The 19,409-nt window shown below is 49.9% G+C and overlaps 1 protein-coding gene across 2 annotated transcripts in view; it reads right to left on the bottom strand.

The window, feature by feature from the left end:
* Positions 1–19,409, bottom strand: part of Pcp4 (Purkinje cell protein 4) — a 67,909-nt gene that overhangs the window by 14,300 nt on the left and 34,200 nt on the right. For both annotated transcript variants that reach the window (XM_087211179.1, XM_004842478.3), the window contains one exon: positions 12,010–12,061. In XM_087211179.1, coding sequence (XP_087067305.1) covers positions 12,010–12,061 — 52 coding nt within the window. The remainder of the gene's footprint in view (positions 1–12,009; positions 12,062–19,409) is intronic.

The following is a 19,409-nucleotide window of genomic DNA, read 5'->3' as shown; positions in this document are numbered from 1 at the left end:
TTTCCCCTGTTTTGTTGAAATCGTTCTTTTCCAATAAAATAACTCTGTTATCGTGTGTTCCCAGGCAGTGCGACCCTATTCAGATTCCATCCATTATGTCTCCTTTGGACTCAGGCAATATTCTCTTGATGTGTACAAAAAAATAAAACAAAATGAAAAGATATCAGACATTCCAGAGTGTCCTGGGGAAGAGACAGCCAGCTACAAAATCACACCGAATCAGACTGGAGAGGACCCTAGAGGCACCGTGTCCCACTGTGGAGATGGTAGGAGCCAGAGGGGCAAAGATTCACTGCAGGGCACCCGGGAGCAAAGGATGAAGGCCCAGAATGGCAGGGGCAGAAGGAGCCTTGGGGCACCCCTGTGCACTTGCTTCTCACGAGTCAGATGGCATTTCCGGCCCGGCCTTGGAGCCAAGGAGTCTCGGCGCTGTGATCTGGGGGTGTCGGAGCCGGACGAAGCCCTAGAAACCCTCTGCAAAATGCCCAGGCACTTGTGAGGTGAGAACACAGGGTCCACGAGCACAGACATAAACCAAAAAGCTGGGGCTAAACATGAAAGTCCTGTGAAGCCATTGCTGAGCTGCGTGCTGCCTGGGTGGAACAGGCTGGGCACTTTCTGCAGCCAGCAAGACCCTCATCGTCCTCGAGAAGCATTCACAGGCCAGCTCTGGTGTCCTGGGCCACTTTCAAAGCACTCCATAGAAATGCTTTTCTGTAAAAAAAAAAAAAAAGAAGAAGAAGAAGCTTTTTCACGTTATGAACTTGTGGGAAACTGCATTTTGGTGAGTGTACAGCGATTTAACTGCCAGAAGGTTGATGTTTGCATTAAAACACCAAAACGCTAGTCCTGACAGGCTGGAAAGAAGAAGGATCATGGTCTAACAGTAATTCGCACAATTAGGACTTCTATGGGGCTGGAAGTTCCTTCCGGGTCTGCAGAGGCCCACCCAGTGCATCTGGATTCTGTGAGCGCTTGCAACGGGAGGGCTGGAGTAAGAATCACTCTCCTTGCACCGGTACCGGGCCCTAAAGATCTCTGGGACTGCCCACTTTGCTTCTAACTGAAGCCCACAGGCAGTTCTGTTGTCACCTCTCTTTGGGGTCTGTGGTGGTGGAATGGCGTCCGAGAAGAATGTGCTTAGAAACACCAGAGATGCCAGTTGCCAACCACAGGAGCAGCAGCAAGCTCCCATCGCTCATGACCACACATTACTGCTTTCTAAGCATGGTGACAGAGCTGCAGTGCTGGGCTCCTCTGCTTGCCGGGCTGTCTCAGTCTGTCCAGCCCATATCTGTCTCAGCGAGCAAGCGCAGGGCCTCAGTCCCAGACCCCACCGGAGCACAGAGCAGTCTCCAGATCCCACCTGCGGATTAGTTGCTGTTTAGTTAAGAGCAGAGAAGGGGTAGCATTCAAGGGAAGTATAATTTTACAAACAACTTTATTAAGTTCCATCCAATAATCTCCAGTAAGTTAGTCTTCTAGCCCGCAGTGAGAACGAGGAAATCATTTTGATACAAAGAAGAAAGTGACACGAGACAACTCAACTATGAAGAGAAGGTAGTGCGTGGCCCAACAAATTGTTTAAAAGATCCTTCCATGGAGGAAGATCAGAATAGCAAGCTGCAATCGCTGTAAAAATGACAATAATAATAAATACCTTCAAATGAACACTGGAAAGAGGAGTTGGTAAATTACCACGTTTAAATTCAATGACCCACAGTCTCGGGCACTGAGGTGGGCATTGGGGGGCGCCAGCCCTCAAAGATTCCCCTGCTGCATGGATGAACAGTCCATCTGACAGGTGGGGAAGGAAGGACAGGGAGGAAACTAAATGAAATGCATTTCATGAAAGGAAGGAGAAGACCATTTCTCCTATCTAAGTGGCTGCTCTTGCAGGTTCAATTTGAAATTTAATTCACGGGTTCAAAGACAAGGTCGCTGAGAGGGACCTAGAAGACAGCAAACCAGCTCCTGGAGGCCCTGGGTAGGTAGAGGTGAGTGGGGGCATCCTCTCTGCAGCCCTGGCTGGGAGAGATAGTGCTGCCTCCCGTCCCAGCCTGAGCCCTTGGGGAACACTGGAGCCTGTGGCTGTCCCTGAGCCCTGCTCCTCAGACCAGGGCAGCTGGGTGAGCTGTCCCCTGATCTGAGTCTGGGGCTTCCGGGCGGGAGCCCAGCCAGAAGCCTTGGTGCGTGGGTGCCTGGTTTGTCCCAGCCACAGAGCAGCAGAGACCTCACCCTGCTGGCTCCCTGGTGGCCTCAACCCTGAGGGTCTGCTCCGAACCCCAGATTTCCTGTCCTGCCCTAGCCCCCAGGTCGCAGCAGCTCTGGGATCCCCCGGCTCTGCATAGCCTGTCCTCCTAACGTGCCCTCCTTAGGCCACCTCCTTTGCTCCCTGAATGACACCTGAGGAGGGGCGGGGGCTTCAACTAACTCCTGAAACACGCCTTCACCCTCACCGGGACAGCCTAATTGCTCCACCAGTATCGGAGACATCATCTTGCAAAAATAGACCTGACAGCCTTCCTCCTTTAAATATATTAAACCAGCCAGCGGTGCTGTGCAGTTCAAATGTAAGGATAAAGCAGAGGGGCACTTTTCTCGCCCTTTTTGCTAAACCCCATTGGGAATCGTAAACAGACATCACTCCTGCTTTGTGCTTGTGGGCTGCAAACACTTACAGTATAAATGTCTCCTTCTATTTTTCGGGCCTTTTAAAATGTTTTTCTTACATTTTTGAGACTGGATCTAATTTGCCTGGGCTGGCCTGAATTTGCAATCCTCCTGCTTCAGCCTCTTGAAGAGCTGGGGTTACAAGCATACCCCACTGTGGCTGGCTGACAGGCTGCATTTTTAAGTTAGAAAGAACTAAGACAGGGCAGCCGGGCTCCAAGGCTCCCAGTGAGAAGTGTGTCGAGGGAAAGTGAGGCCAGCCTAGGCTTAAGGCTGCCCAGGTCCCTGCCTCCCTCTCCTGCTCCCTCAGCCCGGGCCTGGGCTGTGGCTGGGCTGGGCCGGGTGACCCTGGAGAGCTCTGGGCCTTTTCTACTTCCCTCCCTCTCTGCTGGGGCTGCCAGATGAATACAGAAGGTCTGGTTAGGTTCAGATTTCAGATTTTGAAAAATAAGCATAAGTATATTCCAAACATTATGGGAGATACATCTTTAAAGTGTTTTTAAAATGTGTTGACCTGAAATTGACCTTTGAGTGGGCATTCTCCACCTTTATTTGCTAAATCTGGCAAACCTACGCATTTCCGACAAGTTCCCAGGAACAGTCAGGCTGCCCTGCCCGCCCCCAATGGCCCCAACACCCTGGGGCCCCGTTTCCTCCTGCCAAGCCCACCATGGCTCTGTTTGACCCCAGCCCTGCACAGAGCCTGGAGGCCGAGGAGGAGGGGCCCAGAGTGGGTAGCCAGACTCAAGCCAACACAAGGTGCTGTGCAAAGGAAACGCCACACTCCATCCCTGTGAGGCCAGACACACACGCTGCTTCTTTACAGTGATATCCTCCACCTCTCAGTGGCTTTTCAGGAGTGCAATGCTTGCCAGCCCGGGCAGGGTCATCTGTGTCCTTGGAGCAAACACGAGGACTTGAAGCCCTGGTTTTTCACGCTCCTGTGGGGTTTTCTAGGTTAAGAGAATGGTGAGCCATATTCACAGAACCACCTCGGGTCCTCAGATTAAATTTTATTTATTCTTTGTGCAGAGTGCTGGGGATTGAGCCCAGGGCCTTTGCACTGAGCTACGTCTCCAGCCCTTGCTTTTATTTTTCATTCTGAGACAGTTTCCCTAAGTCACTATGTTGCCCACTCTGGGCTCAATCAGAAGATCCCCCCTGCCTCAGTTTCCAGAGCGCAGGGGTTACAGGTGTGCACCACTGGGCCTAGCTTCAGGTTCACTTTCAGCACCAACACATTTCCAGTTATCTGTCTTCTATGCTAAACCAGGAGAGCAGTTTGGAAGCGCTAGAAACATCATGAAATGAATGAATCAGTCTTAATTGCCTTCTACAAACTGAATTTGTGTGCTTTGACACAGGCCGGCCTTGTGGGCAGAGCCTGGGCGCTGTGCAGGCTCCCAGGTCGGAGGAGTGGAGCCCTGTCCGTTCCTCTCTCCCCAGGACCTACAAAGGAGGCAGCTGGCCTGTGCCTCAAGAGCAGTGAAAGAGAAAGAGGGGCCAAGGAACACTGGAGAAACGATCGTGGGTCCTGTCTTCTAGAATGCGGGGCAGGAGCTGGGTGAAGTTGCTCTAATGTCAGGACACACTGCTGTGTGGTGACCACCGCCTCCACTCTTATGATGCCCCAGAGCAGATGGTGCACGAGACAACCCCCACGCCCACCCACGCCCGTCCACACCTGCCTACATCTGCTCACCAGGAGCCAAAGCCCTGCTGACACTGGCCAGTCTGCGAGGCTAGGCTTCAGCACATGGAAAAAAAATCCACTATCATACTCTGAAGTAATTTTTTTAAGTAATTTTTTAAAAGATGACACAGAGCTAAATCTGTGCTTGGCTTTCCTAAGGTTGACAAAAATCGGTCACTTCCTGAAGACAAGGAGAGTCCCTCACCCACTTAGGGGAAAACAACAGACGATGCTTGGGGTGAAACAGCACTGGACTGAGTAGTCCAAAGGGTTGAGCCAGACCCTCACAATTAACTGGGGAAGCAGAACCAGCTGGGAACCCCTGGGTGCTGTCCCAAAGCTATGAGGTGTGTCCTCCTCCCTCAGGCATCGGAACTGTGCTGTGAAGACTTCCAGCTCTTCCCCAGAGTCAGTCTGACCATGACAGGGAGACGTTTGGAATCCATTCAGGATGTGGAGGCAGCCAGGACAGCGCAGCTAAAGACGCTCAGGAAAGAGGGCTCCAGAGCCGCTGCAGGAAGTGGTGAGGACCATGGGATGAGTGTGTTCTAAGAAACGGACGAATACTGTAAAGATGGTTAATGTCTTTTAATGTTCTGAGTATTTTTAATTCAAATGGTCGTCAGTTTGGGGGCCACTCCCCTTCTGCCCCAGGCTTCCCAGCAGGGAGCTTTCCTGTGCAGCCTGGCAGGCCCCTTCCCTATGGCCAGACAGGACCCTGGGGCACCCGTGGTCCAGCAAGGCTTCCTTCACCCGAGGCTTAGATGGAAAATAGCTCCAGCCGGGGAGGGAGATCCGCCTTCAGAAGCCATCCACCCCTCCACGCCCAGAGAGCACCCTCCCCAGAGAGACCCTCGAACTCCCCATGCTCCCCAATCCCAGGCTGACCCCACGCAGGCGGACCCTACAAACTCAAGTCGTCCCACCACATACCACAGCTGGTTCCAAAAAACTGCTGGCTGAGCAAATCAGCTTTCTAACTAAGAGCAGGACATTTCACCAACATAAAGAGCAAAATGTTTTCAAGCGCATGAGAAGTATGGTTCCATACAAATTGTTAAAGTGCAGAGGGAGCCACTGCTTTAGACAGAGCTCTTGTGCTGGGCCCAACAGGCCATTCCCAATAGCGTCACTCCTGATGAGGTCCAGGGTCTCCAAGCACAACCGTTCATCTGACCCTTGAAGAAGTCAGGAAAGACCAGAGTCAAATCCCCAAACGGGCCTGTGCTGGCGGTGAGGAAAGGAAGTCCCTTCTGCAGCAACCTTCACACAGAAAGCAACTTTGAGGGCACCAATCTGCTCACTGTTCTCGGTTTCCACCTTTGTTAGCTTTCTTGTCTGTAAGACCAGCCTCCTCTGCAAGGCTCACAAACACACATCGTACTTTACAGGATGTCCCGACTCCAGGACTGCAGATACAAACTAGTGAAGTAGTTTAAACTAAATGTGTTGTAATTTTCCCTTTTGACAAAATAACTGATAAGCAGAATCCAGGACATTCCTAAAGGATGGAAGCATCAACATTTTCCTAGTTCAAGATATTTCCTAGGCTTAAAAAGATCTTAAATGGTAATTCCTTTAGCATGATTTATAACTTTCGTTTTTTACTAAGACATATGAGACTTCTTTGTATAATATGGAATAAAATTCTATCTTCAAATGGTTTAAAGTTAACCAATGTTCAATCTCAAAAAGAAGGAAGGAGGGAAGGAGGGAGAAGGGGAGGTGTGGGAAATTTGGATAAACCTGTAAACAAGTGTGTTCCTGCAGTGTTTTAAATTAGCACAGCTGGACCGGGGATTTAGCTCAGTGGTTCCAGTGCCTGCCTCGCAAGCACAAGGTCCCGAGTTTGATCCCCAGTACCGAAAACCCCCCTAAAATTAGCACAGTTATGCCTGTCACTATTCTGAGATCACAAACATCTGTCTGCCAGAGGCAGGCTGGTGATGGTGCCGTGATACAGCTTAGTAAGCTCCACCTGTCCCCCAGGCTTGGCACACCAGGGTTCTGGTTGTTAACAGGTAGGAGCTTCAGGAGAGAGTGGATTCAGCCTGGTTCTCCAGGCTGCAGACAGGATGGCAAAGGCCTCTCTCCTCTTACCCACGGGACCAGTCTGGTGTGAGCCTGGCCTAAGACAGGCTCCTGGCCACTTTGAGGGCAGCAGCAGGCTTTCGATGGTGCTGATGTGCACAAACACAGAGTGACGAGAGAGGCCAGGCCAGTTCTCTCCTGTTAACAACACGTCAAGGACGTTCACTCCAGAGACAGCGGATTAGAGGCATCCTATTTATCCTAGCAGCTGCTGTCACTCTAGTGCTCAACCTGAAGGGCAAAACAAATTTTAACAAGTCAGTATCGTAACGCGGGGGAGGCAATGTGTTCCGTTTGAGCACCAGTCTCTGGGACACCTCCACACCGATCTGCTCACTGCTGACTGCTCCACACACTGGCAGCTTGCTTGCAGACCCTGCTGCCCAAAGGCCTGGCTTAATAAGCAATTCCAATTTCATTCTTTCCAGTCTGGATCAATATGAGAAGCAACCTTGGGTGTGCACTTCCTCCTTCTGAAGTACAGATTCTGTGGACTGCTTGGGGCACAAAGGTCTCTCTCTCTCTCTCTCTCTCCTGACTTTCAGCCACTCTTGTTTTGAATTATTTTCCCTTCGCAGTAGCTTCAAATACAGAGAAAAGGAGAGAAAGCCCAAGGGACCCCAAACTTGTTTTGCTTTGCTTTGCTTTTTCACCTTGCAAACTGTGTAGCTGTGGCAGTCACAGCTGCACTTCCAATCTATAGGTTCCGTGGGTCCGAGTTGTACGGCACCAGCAGAAATCAGATTTAAGGCCTCGTGGCCCCGGAAATGTCACACACCACAGACAGGCATAACTTCCGGGGTGCTCTGTCCACACCAGGTGCGGCTTGTGACTCTATAAACAGCCTCTGATACCTGTCACAGCTCCAGATTTTCACTTGGTCCTTTTCAAAGCGACTCATCTCAGCACAGTGAGTTTCCACACACTATGGAGATGCTCACAGAATTAGCTCACATCTGGGGGCTCCAGGCACCCTGACCTGCAGCCCACAGGAGCAGCCACAGTCTGCACTGTGGCGCCGGCTCTGCCGCTCTTCCCTGGGTCCCTCCTCGAGTCCTGCTGTGGCCCCAGCCCACGCATGAAGCAGAGCAGAGCCACGCTGCTGCTGGAGGCCCGTGTGGGATCCGAGCCTCCCTGGCCTCTCTAGAAGTTGGCGTCTTCCTCTTGCCTTCCGTCCCGGCCAACCCGTGTCCAGGAGCAAGATCACCTTGGCAACGCCTCCAGCCCGAACGGCCTCCCCTGCTGGCCTGTTCATGAGCCCTCTGTGCCTGCTTCCTGGAGCCAGCAGCGGTTCCTTCTCCCTCCAGGCTGACGACCAAGCCTCGCACGCACACAGGCCACACTCCACCCCCGTGCACGAGGACAGTGAGTCAGTGTGTCCTCGCACAGCCGGCCCAGGTCTCCGTGCAGCCCCTGGGAGCTCCCGGGCACAGAACCCAAAGGGCAGATTCTTGGTGTCCGCTGGGTAATGGGACGCCAAGGCGGCGGAAGAGAGCAGGTGCTGTAGGGATCCACATGTGGATCCCATTTCTCATTTGAAAACTCTCACCACGGAGGTGAATGGCAGTGTATATGTCTGTCTAGGAACGCAGATCCTTCTCAACCAACCGCTCCACCCACTTGACAGAAAAATAAGTACTCGGTGTGTGCCTGTGGGTGTGTTCCCTCCAATCCAAGGGTAAAATAATTCAAACTCCCGGGGCTTGGGTTCTATTCAACGTGGGGAGAGGAGAGAACCGAGTGCAACATCTGAAGTATCGATAAGTAGCAAACTGGAGTCATCAGATCAGAATGAGTCCCACGTGCTCCTAGGACATCCTCCCATCTACTGGGAGCTTGCAGCCCCTGGTCCAAAGAGAGGACACCCCGTCCAGGCGTAGCAGCCGAGCTGCCGGTTGCCACCCACACACAGCAATGAAACCCCAGCTGCAGAGGCACCCACACTGACTTCCCTTAAGGCCCCGAGCCTCAGCCTGAACACAGGATCCTCCTGCAGACTCAGGTGTGTTTCTGGGCTTTGCACCCCCAAAGGGGTGCCTTTGCAGACAAACGTTCCACAGCTCCTTATGTCTGGAGCAGCCCCTCCCGCGTCAGAAACTCAGTTCGGCTTGGCCAAACCTGCAGGCCTCCCCGAGACATATCACGTAGCTGTCTTCCTTTCATATCACAGGTTTCTGGGCTTCCACTCTCCATCCAGTACTTCCTTCTGTGTGTCCCTGATGGACTCCAACTCTGAGTCTCTCTGCATGACCATCGAGATGCACAGCACAACATCAAGAGAAACTACTGCCTTGCAAAAAATCTCTCAGTTGTTTCCAAACAGGTAATTAGCAATAAATAATCTGTGTTTGTGTCGCTGTGTCTGCATTTATAAACGTGTTTGAATTTAATTTATCTACTGAGACTGGGTAAAGCAATGTGGCCCTGGAGCTATGAACCACTGTTTCACTCAAGTAGAAAATATGTCAAGAAACAAATGAAAGCTTTGGCCTGACTAACCCAATAGTGAATAAGCTATTCACAGAGCAATAAAAATCTCTGGATCATGCAGGTCCTAACAAATATAATTTCTAAATTTAAAAAAAACTTTAAGCTTAATATTTATAGAAATGTTGGCTTCATACAGCAGGTGATTCCATAAAATCTAGAGTTATAAGAACGTCTGGATTTGCTGGGTTGTGGATCCAGAAGTTGACACCTTGGCAGGATGAGGGTTTCCAGGGCATCATGGGTAGTGCATAGTGGATATATGTCATATTTCACGTCAGTAAACGCCACGATGACAACAACAGTAACAAGAGCCACAAGAACCGTGTCTCGGCCATGTAAGAAGATTCGAGCAGAACCCACATGTAAGCTCCCTTTGAAGTTTTACTGGGCCTGACTGAGGTCCTTATGGCTATCATTCACTCCCATGGTCCTTGTTGCTTTATATGTTAAACAGACCTCAAATACATTTATAGGATGTGGAATAATAACAGGCTGACTTTCAGGCAACCAATTGAATTTGCAAATGCTCACTTTAGGAGCAAGCAGCTCCGGTCCACATCGCATAGCACTTGAGGTCTTTTGTGCTGCACATTTCTGCTTCCAGGGGTCCTCTCTCCTCCAACTCAAGCAGGCAATTTCATTTGCTATTATAAGAAACATAATTAACATAATAGATTTCCCTAGGTGCCTGTGTGACAGAGTAAAACAATTTGAATTTCAACAGAATGTAATGTTAAGTTAAAACAGAAATTCCAAGATCCAGGAATTTAAAAATAAGAAATTAATGGGGCCGGGGATTTAGCTCAGTGGTTCCGCCGCCTGCCTTGCAAGTGGAAGGACCTGAGTTCGATCCCTGGTACCAAAAAAAAAAAAAAAAAAGTGGCTTTTGCCTCTAAAAAGGAACAAAGACAAAAGCCAGTAATAGCCTGATAAAGTTTGGGTAAAAATTTCTAGAAGGAGGGCTAGAAGACATTTTTTCTAGACACTCTTAAGTTTCTTAATTTTTTTTTTTTTTTTGGTACCGGGGATCAAACTCAGGTCCTTCCACTTGCAAGGCAGGCGGCGGAACCACTGAGCTAAATCCCAGGCCCTCAAAAGCCACTTTTTAAAAAACTTATTATAATAATGTATCATGTAGTATATCATATATAAGCAGTTTTACCTGAAGTTAAGGTACTGCATGTTAATAATAACTTGGATTTATACAGTGCCATTATCCTATAATTATCAAATAATCCCTTTTACTGCTCAAAGGCAAATATCTTTTAACATCTAGAATTATATAATGAAAAGCCTTATTCACGGCATCTTGAATTTTTCCATTTGAATAATTTTTAAACCTTCATAAAAGACTCCGTTTCCACAGGTGGAACCAGTCTTTGGCTGGGATAAACTTCTGCTTCTGTACAGCAGGAAGGGCATTCTGAGAGCTGAGCCGACAGCACCCTGTGGAGCAAGCCCTGGACACAGAGTCGTGCCCCGAGGGACCACAGGCTGCCCAGGGGACCCCCAGAGGCCCAGGACCCACAGGTCCAGCCCCAGCTCGGCCACCACCATGCCTCAGCTCCCGACTCCAGCTGTGCGGGGGCAACACCTGAGTCACCCCAAAGCAGTAGTTCTCAAAGTGTGGACCAGGAACTCTGGGAGGCCTACTTTCTTAGTGGACCCCACTCTATCAAAACCATTGTTGATCTTTGAAAAGACATCGCTATTGTAAAAGATGGGGCTTGATCTTCAAAGATATGATTTGCTTCTTAAGATCTCATCCTCTCACAAGTGCATGGTGCAATTTTTTAGCAGCTGCCCACCATGGCACACAGTGACACTGTGTCACACTGACCCTGACCAGGAGCATGAGGACAACACAGGATGCTCTTGAGGCCTGAAGGGTTTTCAGTCCCTAGGGAATTTTTTTTTTTTTGAAACAAAGTCCCACTGTGTCATCCTGATCCTCCTGCCTCAGCCTCTCCAGGGCTAGGATTGCAGATGTGCACCCCCACGCCTGGACCCTAGGGAATTTTATAGGTGCATTTGCAATGGCGAGACTTGCAATATGATTAGTGGATCCCAGCATGAATTTCACCCAAGGGGAGGCAAAAGTCATTTTCCATGAAAGGCCACATTGTTCTGGAATGGATGAGGAGCAAGAAGAGCCAGAATCAAGCCCTGCCAGACCACCCTGTGGCTCTCTACATTCATGGGGAGCTCTCATCATTCCTTCCATCCTCCACCACAACTGCTCAGCCAGGCACTGGGGGTAACACCTGCTCAATTTTCCACACGATCCATGCCTCTCTGGTTACTGCCCACCTCCAGCTCCACCACACCACTCTCCAGATTCTCAATCCTGAAAAATAGCATGCTCTGCTCAGGAGGTTGAGGCAGGAAGATTGCAAGCTTGAGGCCAACTTGTGCAATGCAGTGAGACGTTGTCTTAAAAGAGAAAATAGAGAGGATGGGGATGCAGCTCAGTGGTTGGGTTCAATTGCCACTACTACTAGAAAAATAAAAAATAGAAGTTCATCCCTGCAACTTAAGGCCTCAATGGTGCCTGGAGAGACAGGGTACAAATGCGCCCCACACAGCTGTCATTTTTATTTACTAGTGAGTCACTGCAGGGAACACAACACAGGCTGGCTCAGCACCAACCCCTGGACCCAGTACCATGCTGGGTGCTTCGCAGGATAAAGCAAGTTTCCAAACCTCCCTCCGGAGTTGAGCACTTCACAGTTGTCAAAGCACTTATCTCATTTGATCTCATTTTATCCTCACAACAACTTGGACGGGTTCTCACCAACCCTAATGAAGAAAGCAGAGAACTATATTTGCACTGTAATTACCATGTTGCCCAAAACGGGAGTCCTCTTTGGGAGGGAAACTGCTTCTGTTTGCTTCGTAAAGCCAGACCCGGGTGCTTGCTGCAAATTGCTAAAATCCACTCTCCGTGGAGGCACAGACATAAATAGTAAGCTGATTTGGATGGAAAGCAGGAGCCACGCCTGCTGCGCACCCAGGGCTACAGATGGGCAGGGGGAGTAGCTGGACCGTGCAGGGCACCTTACCATTTTCTCCCGATGTCTTGTCTTTTCCGTTGGTTGCCCCGGTTCCTTGTCGCTAAAAACATAAAGAAAGAAGGAACTGTCAGACACAGTCAGGATTATTTTGGTCTCTTATCTCTTGCATGAAATCCAGCACTGCATTACTTTAGCTCAGATAGTTACAACACATGCCACCAGGGAAAGATCAGGCCAGGAAGGGATGGAGGCTGCCATATACACGGCCTCGGGTCTCCATGGCCGCCACAGGCTGGACACGGCTCACTGGCTCAGGAAGCTGAGCAGGAGATGCTGCTGATTAGCCTAACCTCATGGAAGAGTTGAAAGAAACGCCCAAGGATTTGTGCTAGCCACAGCGAGTCCAGAATGTCCCCTTAGTCAACAAGGGCTGTCACCCTGCTGTATTCTCATACCAGCCCCTGTGCCTGGTAAGTTGTAATCGGCTGAACGACTCTTTTGCTCACAGTCAGAGCTTCTCGCATTGCCAAGATGGTTTTTCCTGTCATGCATTCATCGCGAACTGGTACATGCACCTAACACCTCCAAGTTCCTTTTACATCCGCTTCCCCTCCTTTCTTTCCCCGCCTCCATCTCTTCTTCCTCTTTCCTTTGGCAAAAAAATCTATCCCCGTTTTCTATTATTGGGTACTTTATGTTGTTGAGTAAGATTCTGTGGGTGTTGAGTTTAAATATCACATGGTTTCCCTTACATGAGAAACCCAAAGTGTAAGTAAACTAAAGAGCAAAATAAAAGACAGACAATAGGAAGACAGGTCTTTGCAAAAGGGAAGGGGGACAGGGCATGAGGGGGAGAAAAGAGAGGGGAAGGGGACATAAAAAGAATTGAGATGTGTTGGGTACCTGTATGAACTCCCCACAAGGAGTGCAGTCATTATGTACTGCAAACGTGGACTCATTAAAAGTAAAAGAGGGCCAGAGATTTAGCTCAATGGTTCTGCCGTCTGTCTCGCAAGTACAAGAACCAGAGTTTGATCTCTGGTACAAAAAAAAAACAAAAAAAAACGTAAAAGAAGAAAAGATCCTGGAGGCTGAGGCCTGGGGAGACAGGTACAATGCGGGGAGCATGTGTCAGCTTCATGTGATCTTCGTAGTTCTTCTAGTTCACTGAGGGAGATGCATTCTGTCAACCCAACTTTCGGGTCATTATCAGAAAATACAATTGGAGTTGAAAAGAATTGAAGAGATTGCAGTTTCTGAGCTTCAGCAGCAGGAAATGGGGGGTGGGGGGTGGGGACACAGTTTGTCCAAGGTCATGAAGCTAACGGTGACAGCCAAGACCAGAACCTGAGCTTCCCCTAGCATCAGTCAGGAAGCGTCTTTGGGACATCACTACTGGAAGGCATCCTGGAAGGAGTGAGGTCACGGAACATGCCGGACACCCACGAAGGGGTTAGGATGTCCTGGATCCAGGATTGCAGGCCACAAATAATCACAGTAAAATAATATCTGGCTCCTTTAGTGTTGGATGCCATCATGACAAGTCCCTGGTCATTAGGCACCACCCAGAATAGAACACAGATCGTGTGGAGAGTTCTACTTGCGGGTTCTGAGCAGTGTGAACAGACTACATGACAGAGGCTCCTGTTAGGAAAGTGACCCGTCCTGGGGACAGCGGCTGCCATGTGCACATGACAACCCGAGGGAGGCAAAGCAAAGTGCCCTGCATGTCACCTCCCTCACCCTGCACCCCAGTCCACCGGAGTGTGAACAGCTGCCAGGTAAGTGTGCTCTGCCCTCTCTGCAACCAGGGCACCTCTCGGAGGTGGAAGGTCATGGAAATGTGGGTCTTTCTCTCTATTTAACTCAGGGCACTTTCAGTTTCTAGAGAGCTAGAAACTCCTTGCCTGTGTTTGTAAGGAGACAGGAGGTCATAGCCCTCATCCAAACATAGACTGTTTTTTCTTTTTGTTTTGTTCTTCACTACAGGGGATGGAAGCAAAAGTTCCACCACTGAGCTAGGACCCCAGGCCTTTTTATTTTTCATTCTGAGACAGTCTCACTAAATTGCACAGGTGACCCTCAAACTTGGGATCCTTCTGCTTCAGCTCTCGAGTAACTGGGACTCCAGACATGGGCCACCATGTCCAGTATCAACTGTTCTTGAAAACACTGCCACGTAGATCCCCTGGCTCGACGCTTTCCATTACCTAAAGGAGCCTGCAGCATACAACATCTGACTTATACCAGATGGCCTGGTTCTTACATGTAGTAGATTTGCAAGTAAAAGGGTCCCTTCCAAGAAGGGAGTTTTCTACAAAATACAAACAAAAATCTGTGCTTGTCTCGATGCCTCCTCTGTTCCAACACAAAGCCACCAAGCTCACGTACTGATGGAAACCTGATGTCACTAAGACTGCCAGGCCAGTGATAGCCACAACCCAAGGTGGCGACGGCTCCAGTTTCTGAACCCTTCCCTGCATAATTCATAGACGCCACCGGGAAGAAAAGAGGCATTTTGAAAAATAGAACAAGTTTTACAGTAAAATAAAATCAAATTAAATGGAATATGAGCAGTATGCCCAAAGTGGGCGCAGGCTTGGCCCCGCTGTCCTTAAATGCCTTAAGCATGAAGACCTTTCAGACGCGAATGCATCTTGTTCCGTCAGAGGTGGCCTTCTGGAAGCCAGAAGGAGAGCAAAGGGAAATGTGCACGGGGAAAGGAGTCGGCTTTAGGGTTTGCAAGGCAGGATTTCTGTGTCAGGTCGCACGTGACTGAGGCAAAACGGAGCTGATAGATCTCAAGGGAGTTGGTGTCACAGATCAGAAAAGGATCCTGACAAAAAGGAACAAGTCACTGGAAGCATCTTTTTGCAGAATTCTCAGTGACCTGAGCTGTTCCCAAGGCTGAGGGGAGTCAAGGGTCCCCGGAGTCTGGCCTCACACTGGGTCGTGTGGCCACCTCACCCACGAGAGGCACTGGGTCTCCCTGGTCTGGGAGGGCCAGGGTCTGCACCAGGCTGGGTGTCCAGGACCACTGCGCACACGGCAGAAGCCAGGCCCGAGGCCCCCGTGGTCACCAACTCTGACGGCATCTGACAAGGCAGATGCGTGTGCTGTCATCATCAGCCTCCCTTCACCAAGAGTCCCGCACAGCACTGAGGCACTGAGGCACTGAGGACCTTGCAGCTGGGAAGTGGCAGAGCCAAGATGCAGACCCAAGGACAAGGCTCCCAGCGCTCCCGCTGTGCAGCCAGGTGGGGGCGCCTCTCAGCGCTGTGTGCTCCTCCCCACTCCAGCCTGATGAGGCAGGGAGATTCGGCTCTGAAGTCAATGTGGCTTCATTAGCAGCCATAAGCCTAGAGTTTGCAAGGCACCTGGCTTATGGGAAGAGACAGTGAAACTACCAGTGAAGGGCTAGACTGTAGATATGTTGAGATCTGTTTATGAAGTTTAAATAACACAAACAGCAGATCTAGGCTGTGCTGAAATAAGTGGATGTGTGGGTGGATGAGTGGGATAGGCAGGTGGATGGATACATGGATGGATGGATGGATGGGGAAGTTGATAGGCAGATGAATGGATGGACGGCAAGTGGATGGGTGTGTAGATGGATACATGGATGGATGGATGGATGGATGGAGGGGCATTTGCCTAGAGATGATTTTTCCTACTTTCTGCATACACTAATATATTAAATTATTCAGATATCTGGACTGAATAACATGGTGGCATATTCATGATACTACAGAATCATTCCTGAGAATTCCAGAATCTGACATCATGAAATATGGACAACAAAAGAACCTAACACAGAATTTTCAAAATACTAGTTGAAAGTAATCTTTTGCTCTTCCTCGTGCTGGTAGTGTGTATGGGATGCTGTGAAATCTGTTGAATGACAGAGGGTCTGGGGCAGAACCTTAGCCAGATGAGAACTACTCTAGGATCTGGATCCTTAGACGCCCACTGAGAGACTCCCTGAGCTCAGAGAGAAGCTCCTTTCTCATCAAAGCTCCCTACTAAAAATATAACATTTTGGAATGCAACAAACCCTCAATTAGAAAGAGCCTGACTAACAAATGGGCCTATAAAAGACCCTTGTACCTGCAATGTCCCTTCTGCTAACCTACTATGTCCCAAGTGCCCATCACAAGGTAAGAGTGGTATTTAAAGGTAGAATTTTTGAAGAAAATTTTTCTGACAGCCTCGTTCTGCCAAGATCTGCAGAAAATATGTCTCTGCCTGTATTTCCCAGAAAGCAGAGCCTGAGGCTAAGGTTGCTTGTGCTCCAGCTTATGAGAGAGGGCAAGACCAGAAAGGTGGGGAAAGGGTGGGAAGCAGAGAAGGGGCTTCATCAAGTTGGCCTTGTTCGGTGCCACCAAATACTGGTTCTGCACAGATAGCTGAGGACAGAGCCCGAACAAAGGGGAGGTGAAGAAGGCATCCACGGCTCCTGTCCTCTCAATCCAGGAGGCTGACAGAGCACTGATTGCCAAAGCATCGGGACCGGGCAGAGACCCACCTAGCATCTGCATGGGTCAATAAGGAGCTCCCAGGCCCGGAGGTGAAGGGAGAGGCGGCAGTGCGTGGCATGGGTAGGAGATGACACGCCGTCACCACCCTCCTGCCTGAAGTCTTGGAATCCACGCCAAGCCGGCCACCCACACAGGTCCTCCCAGACAGGATCTGCGGGGTCGGCCAGGAGGTGCCTGACTCAGCGTCTGAACCCGGCTGAGTGGCTTCTCTTCCCACCAAGGTGCAAAGTCACGGACAGCCTCCTCTGATCAGGTGCTGCCCCAGTGGAACAAACCACACCAGTCTCCAGGTAAAGGGCGGCTTCTGGCCCATTCCTCCATGCACTTTAGTTTCAGGTGGATAGCAGGACAGTCTGCCCGCTTCTCAGCTACACCCAGGAGCACCCACACCTTAGTAGCATGCGGCCCCGCGGTTCAGGCTCAAATGGAAAATGTGCTGGCTTCCTGGACGCAGCTGACATGCTCGTGCACAGCCCCTGCTGCGTCTCCTCAACATCCCGCTCGTGAGTCCGGCGAATTTAGGGACTCGATGACTTCTCTGTCCCCTGCTCTTCTCTGCGAAACCTATCCCAAAACCACTGTGTTCTTGGAATAGCTATAGACAGGCAGGTGAGACTGCCATTTGCCTCACACAAGTTGTAAGGGTGCACCAAGAAGGAACCAAGGTAAATAATGTGTAATGCAATATTTTTAAAAGTCAAAATGCTGCAAGAAGTTATGATGGGCAAAATATTAAAATTATAAAAAAAGATAAGATTGGAATTACTAGTAGTTTCTTGAGCCTCAGGCTACAGGGCAGCCGGACCTTAAGTAAGTAAAAGATTCGAGAAACTCAGGATTTTCAAGGGGCTAGGAAATCCTTCTCACCCAGTGCAGTTGCTGAAACCCTTTATTATAGCATGGGCCACGACTGCAGGTTTAAAATGCATGCTGTCATTCTGTGCATTTTTATTTTCTGATTCCTAGACTACTGCAGTGAAGGGTGCCTCTACAATATTTGGCCTCCCATACCCACAAAATCAGCCTACCATTTGTATGTCATTTCATTATTAATGCTAATCCAGAACACGAGACAGGCCGTGCCTGTCTGAAAAACTGTTCAGCCAAGTACATATAGTTCCATCTTTAGAAGGAAGCACAAGCTCTCATTAAAAGATATTTCATCTATTTTTTTCATTCTAGAATGCTGAAGAGGATGTGAAATGTTCCATTTGGTTAAATGTTGGGTCCAAACGACAATCCAAAAATATTCTGTGAATCTACACCTATGGCATCTAAGTAAATAAATCTGTATTCACTAGAGGTATTTAATTTGGTGAACTATGACTTGATTACAGTGTCAGCTCTTCCAAAGCTCCCATAGGGTTAGGGTACAAGGAGCTTCCCAAAGCCGTAAGGTCCTGAGTCACCCCAAATTCCTCAGGCTCCACCTACACCCTACCTCTTCATTTCCTTCTCCTCCTCAGTAGACTTGTCCACCAAATATGGGCGTACCAGGCTCACAGGCCCATTTCCAGCCCTGCAGGGTTGGAAGGAAACAGGGCTCAGACAGCTGATGTCCAGCACCCACTGCTGCTGCATAAGGGGAACTCCCAGTCCTGGGTCTCCCAGACTCAGAAATACGAGATTCTTTCTAAAAGCAGGTGACCAATAATCAAATGCATTCACCAGTATGCAACACCATCAACTGTGAAGCTCCTGGTGACAGAGTCAGACGGAGGCCCAGACTTACCCTTCTCCCACCTGGGCTACTCCCGACCTGAAGCTCAAGTGGAGAATGAACTGACACGGCTGATGTGGCCGGAAGACCAAGATCCGAGGTCTGCACCAGGGCCCCCTAAACACCTGGCTCTGTGACCAGAGTGAGAGGGGAGCTGTCCATGGCTGGGGAGCCCCTGATCAGTCTCAGCTCTCTCAATCTGAGAAGAGGTGACCATCTCTCGCCCCTGCTGGCCACACAGGGGGCTGGCTGCCGGGGCACAGGCTCTCCCCTCCTGTTTCCCAGAGTTGGCATTCAGTGCTGTCCAGCAGTCGGCTTTTCCGGGTGAAGACGGAAAGTCCTTGTGCCAAGGTGCTTCTTAGCATTTTGTCCTCTCTCCCCAGCATCTAGCCTCTTTGGGCTCCTGGCAAGCAGGTGGGTGCAGAGGCTTCTCAAAAGGAAGAAAGAGCATCCCCCACTCTTCTGGAGCCGTGGCGGCCCTCCTCCTCCAGTGCTGCCAAGCACCACCTAGCCCTGCCTCTCGTTGGCTCCCGAGGTATGTTTCCCCCTTGCTCACTTCCTTCAGGCTGCAGCATCCTGATATTCACATTATTAATGATTTTAGGGTTTCTAGCCCCCTCGAAACAGCAGTACCTCCACAAGCAACTCCTCAAATGAGTCATAAACAAAGGAAAATAACCAAACGCACATTGTGGTGGTACTTTGCACTCAGGGGCCATAAAAGCTTGAATACTGCAGAGTCTTTGCAGAGTCGACTATCCACACAGAGCAACCCCGAGAGGACAGCTGTCCTGTTACCCCAGGGAGCTGCTGAGCTGCCCCGTGCTTGCTCCTGAGCACCATGTTCATGAGAAACAAAGCGGCACATTCCTGTGGCATCAGTTAATGTTTCATTGGTGAAGGGACGTGAGTCTCTCAGGTGATCAGACCCTAAATGAGCAGGGAAGCAAATCCTCAGCAGTTGCATGGAGACCCAGAGCCACAGCTGGGCCGGTCAGCAGGTCCCGGGGAGTGCGGGAGCCACCTCAGTCCCTAAGCTAGTGACTTCTCGAGACATCAAAGCACGGCGTTAAGGCATCTTTCAAGTCCAGTCCCCAAATTTATCTGAAGAGCAGTAGAGAACTCCGTGCCAACATTTGGTGATAGGAACAAAGGAGATCTGATTTTGCCACTGATATTTATAAGTCATC

This window comes from Heterocephalus glaber, unplaced genomic scaffold (genome assembly GCF_053883595.1).
Source record: "Heterocephalus glaber isolate CG9 unplaced genomic scaffold, H.glaber_assembly_v1.0 deba00000122, whole genome shotgun sequence".
Classification (NCBI taxonomy): Eukaryota; Metazoa; Chordata; class Mammalia; order Rodentia; family Bathyergidae; genus Heterocephalus; species Heterocephalus glaber.
The sequence above is the reverse complement of the archived record's forward strand: the minus strand, read 5'-3'. Positions and strand labels throughout refer to the sequence as shown.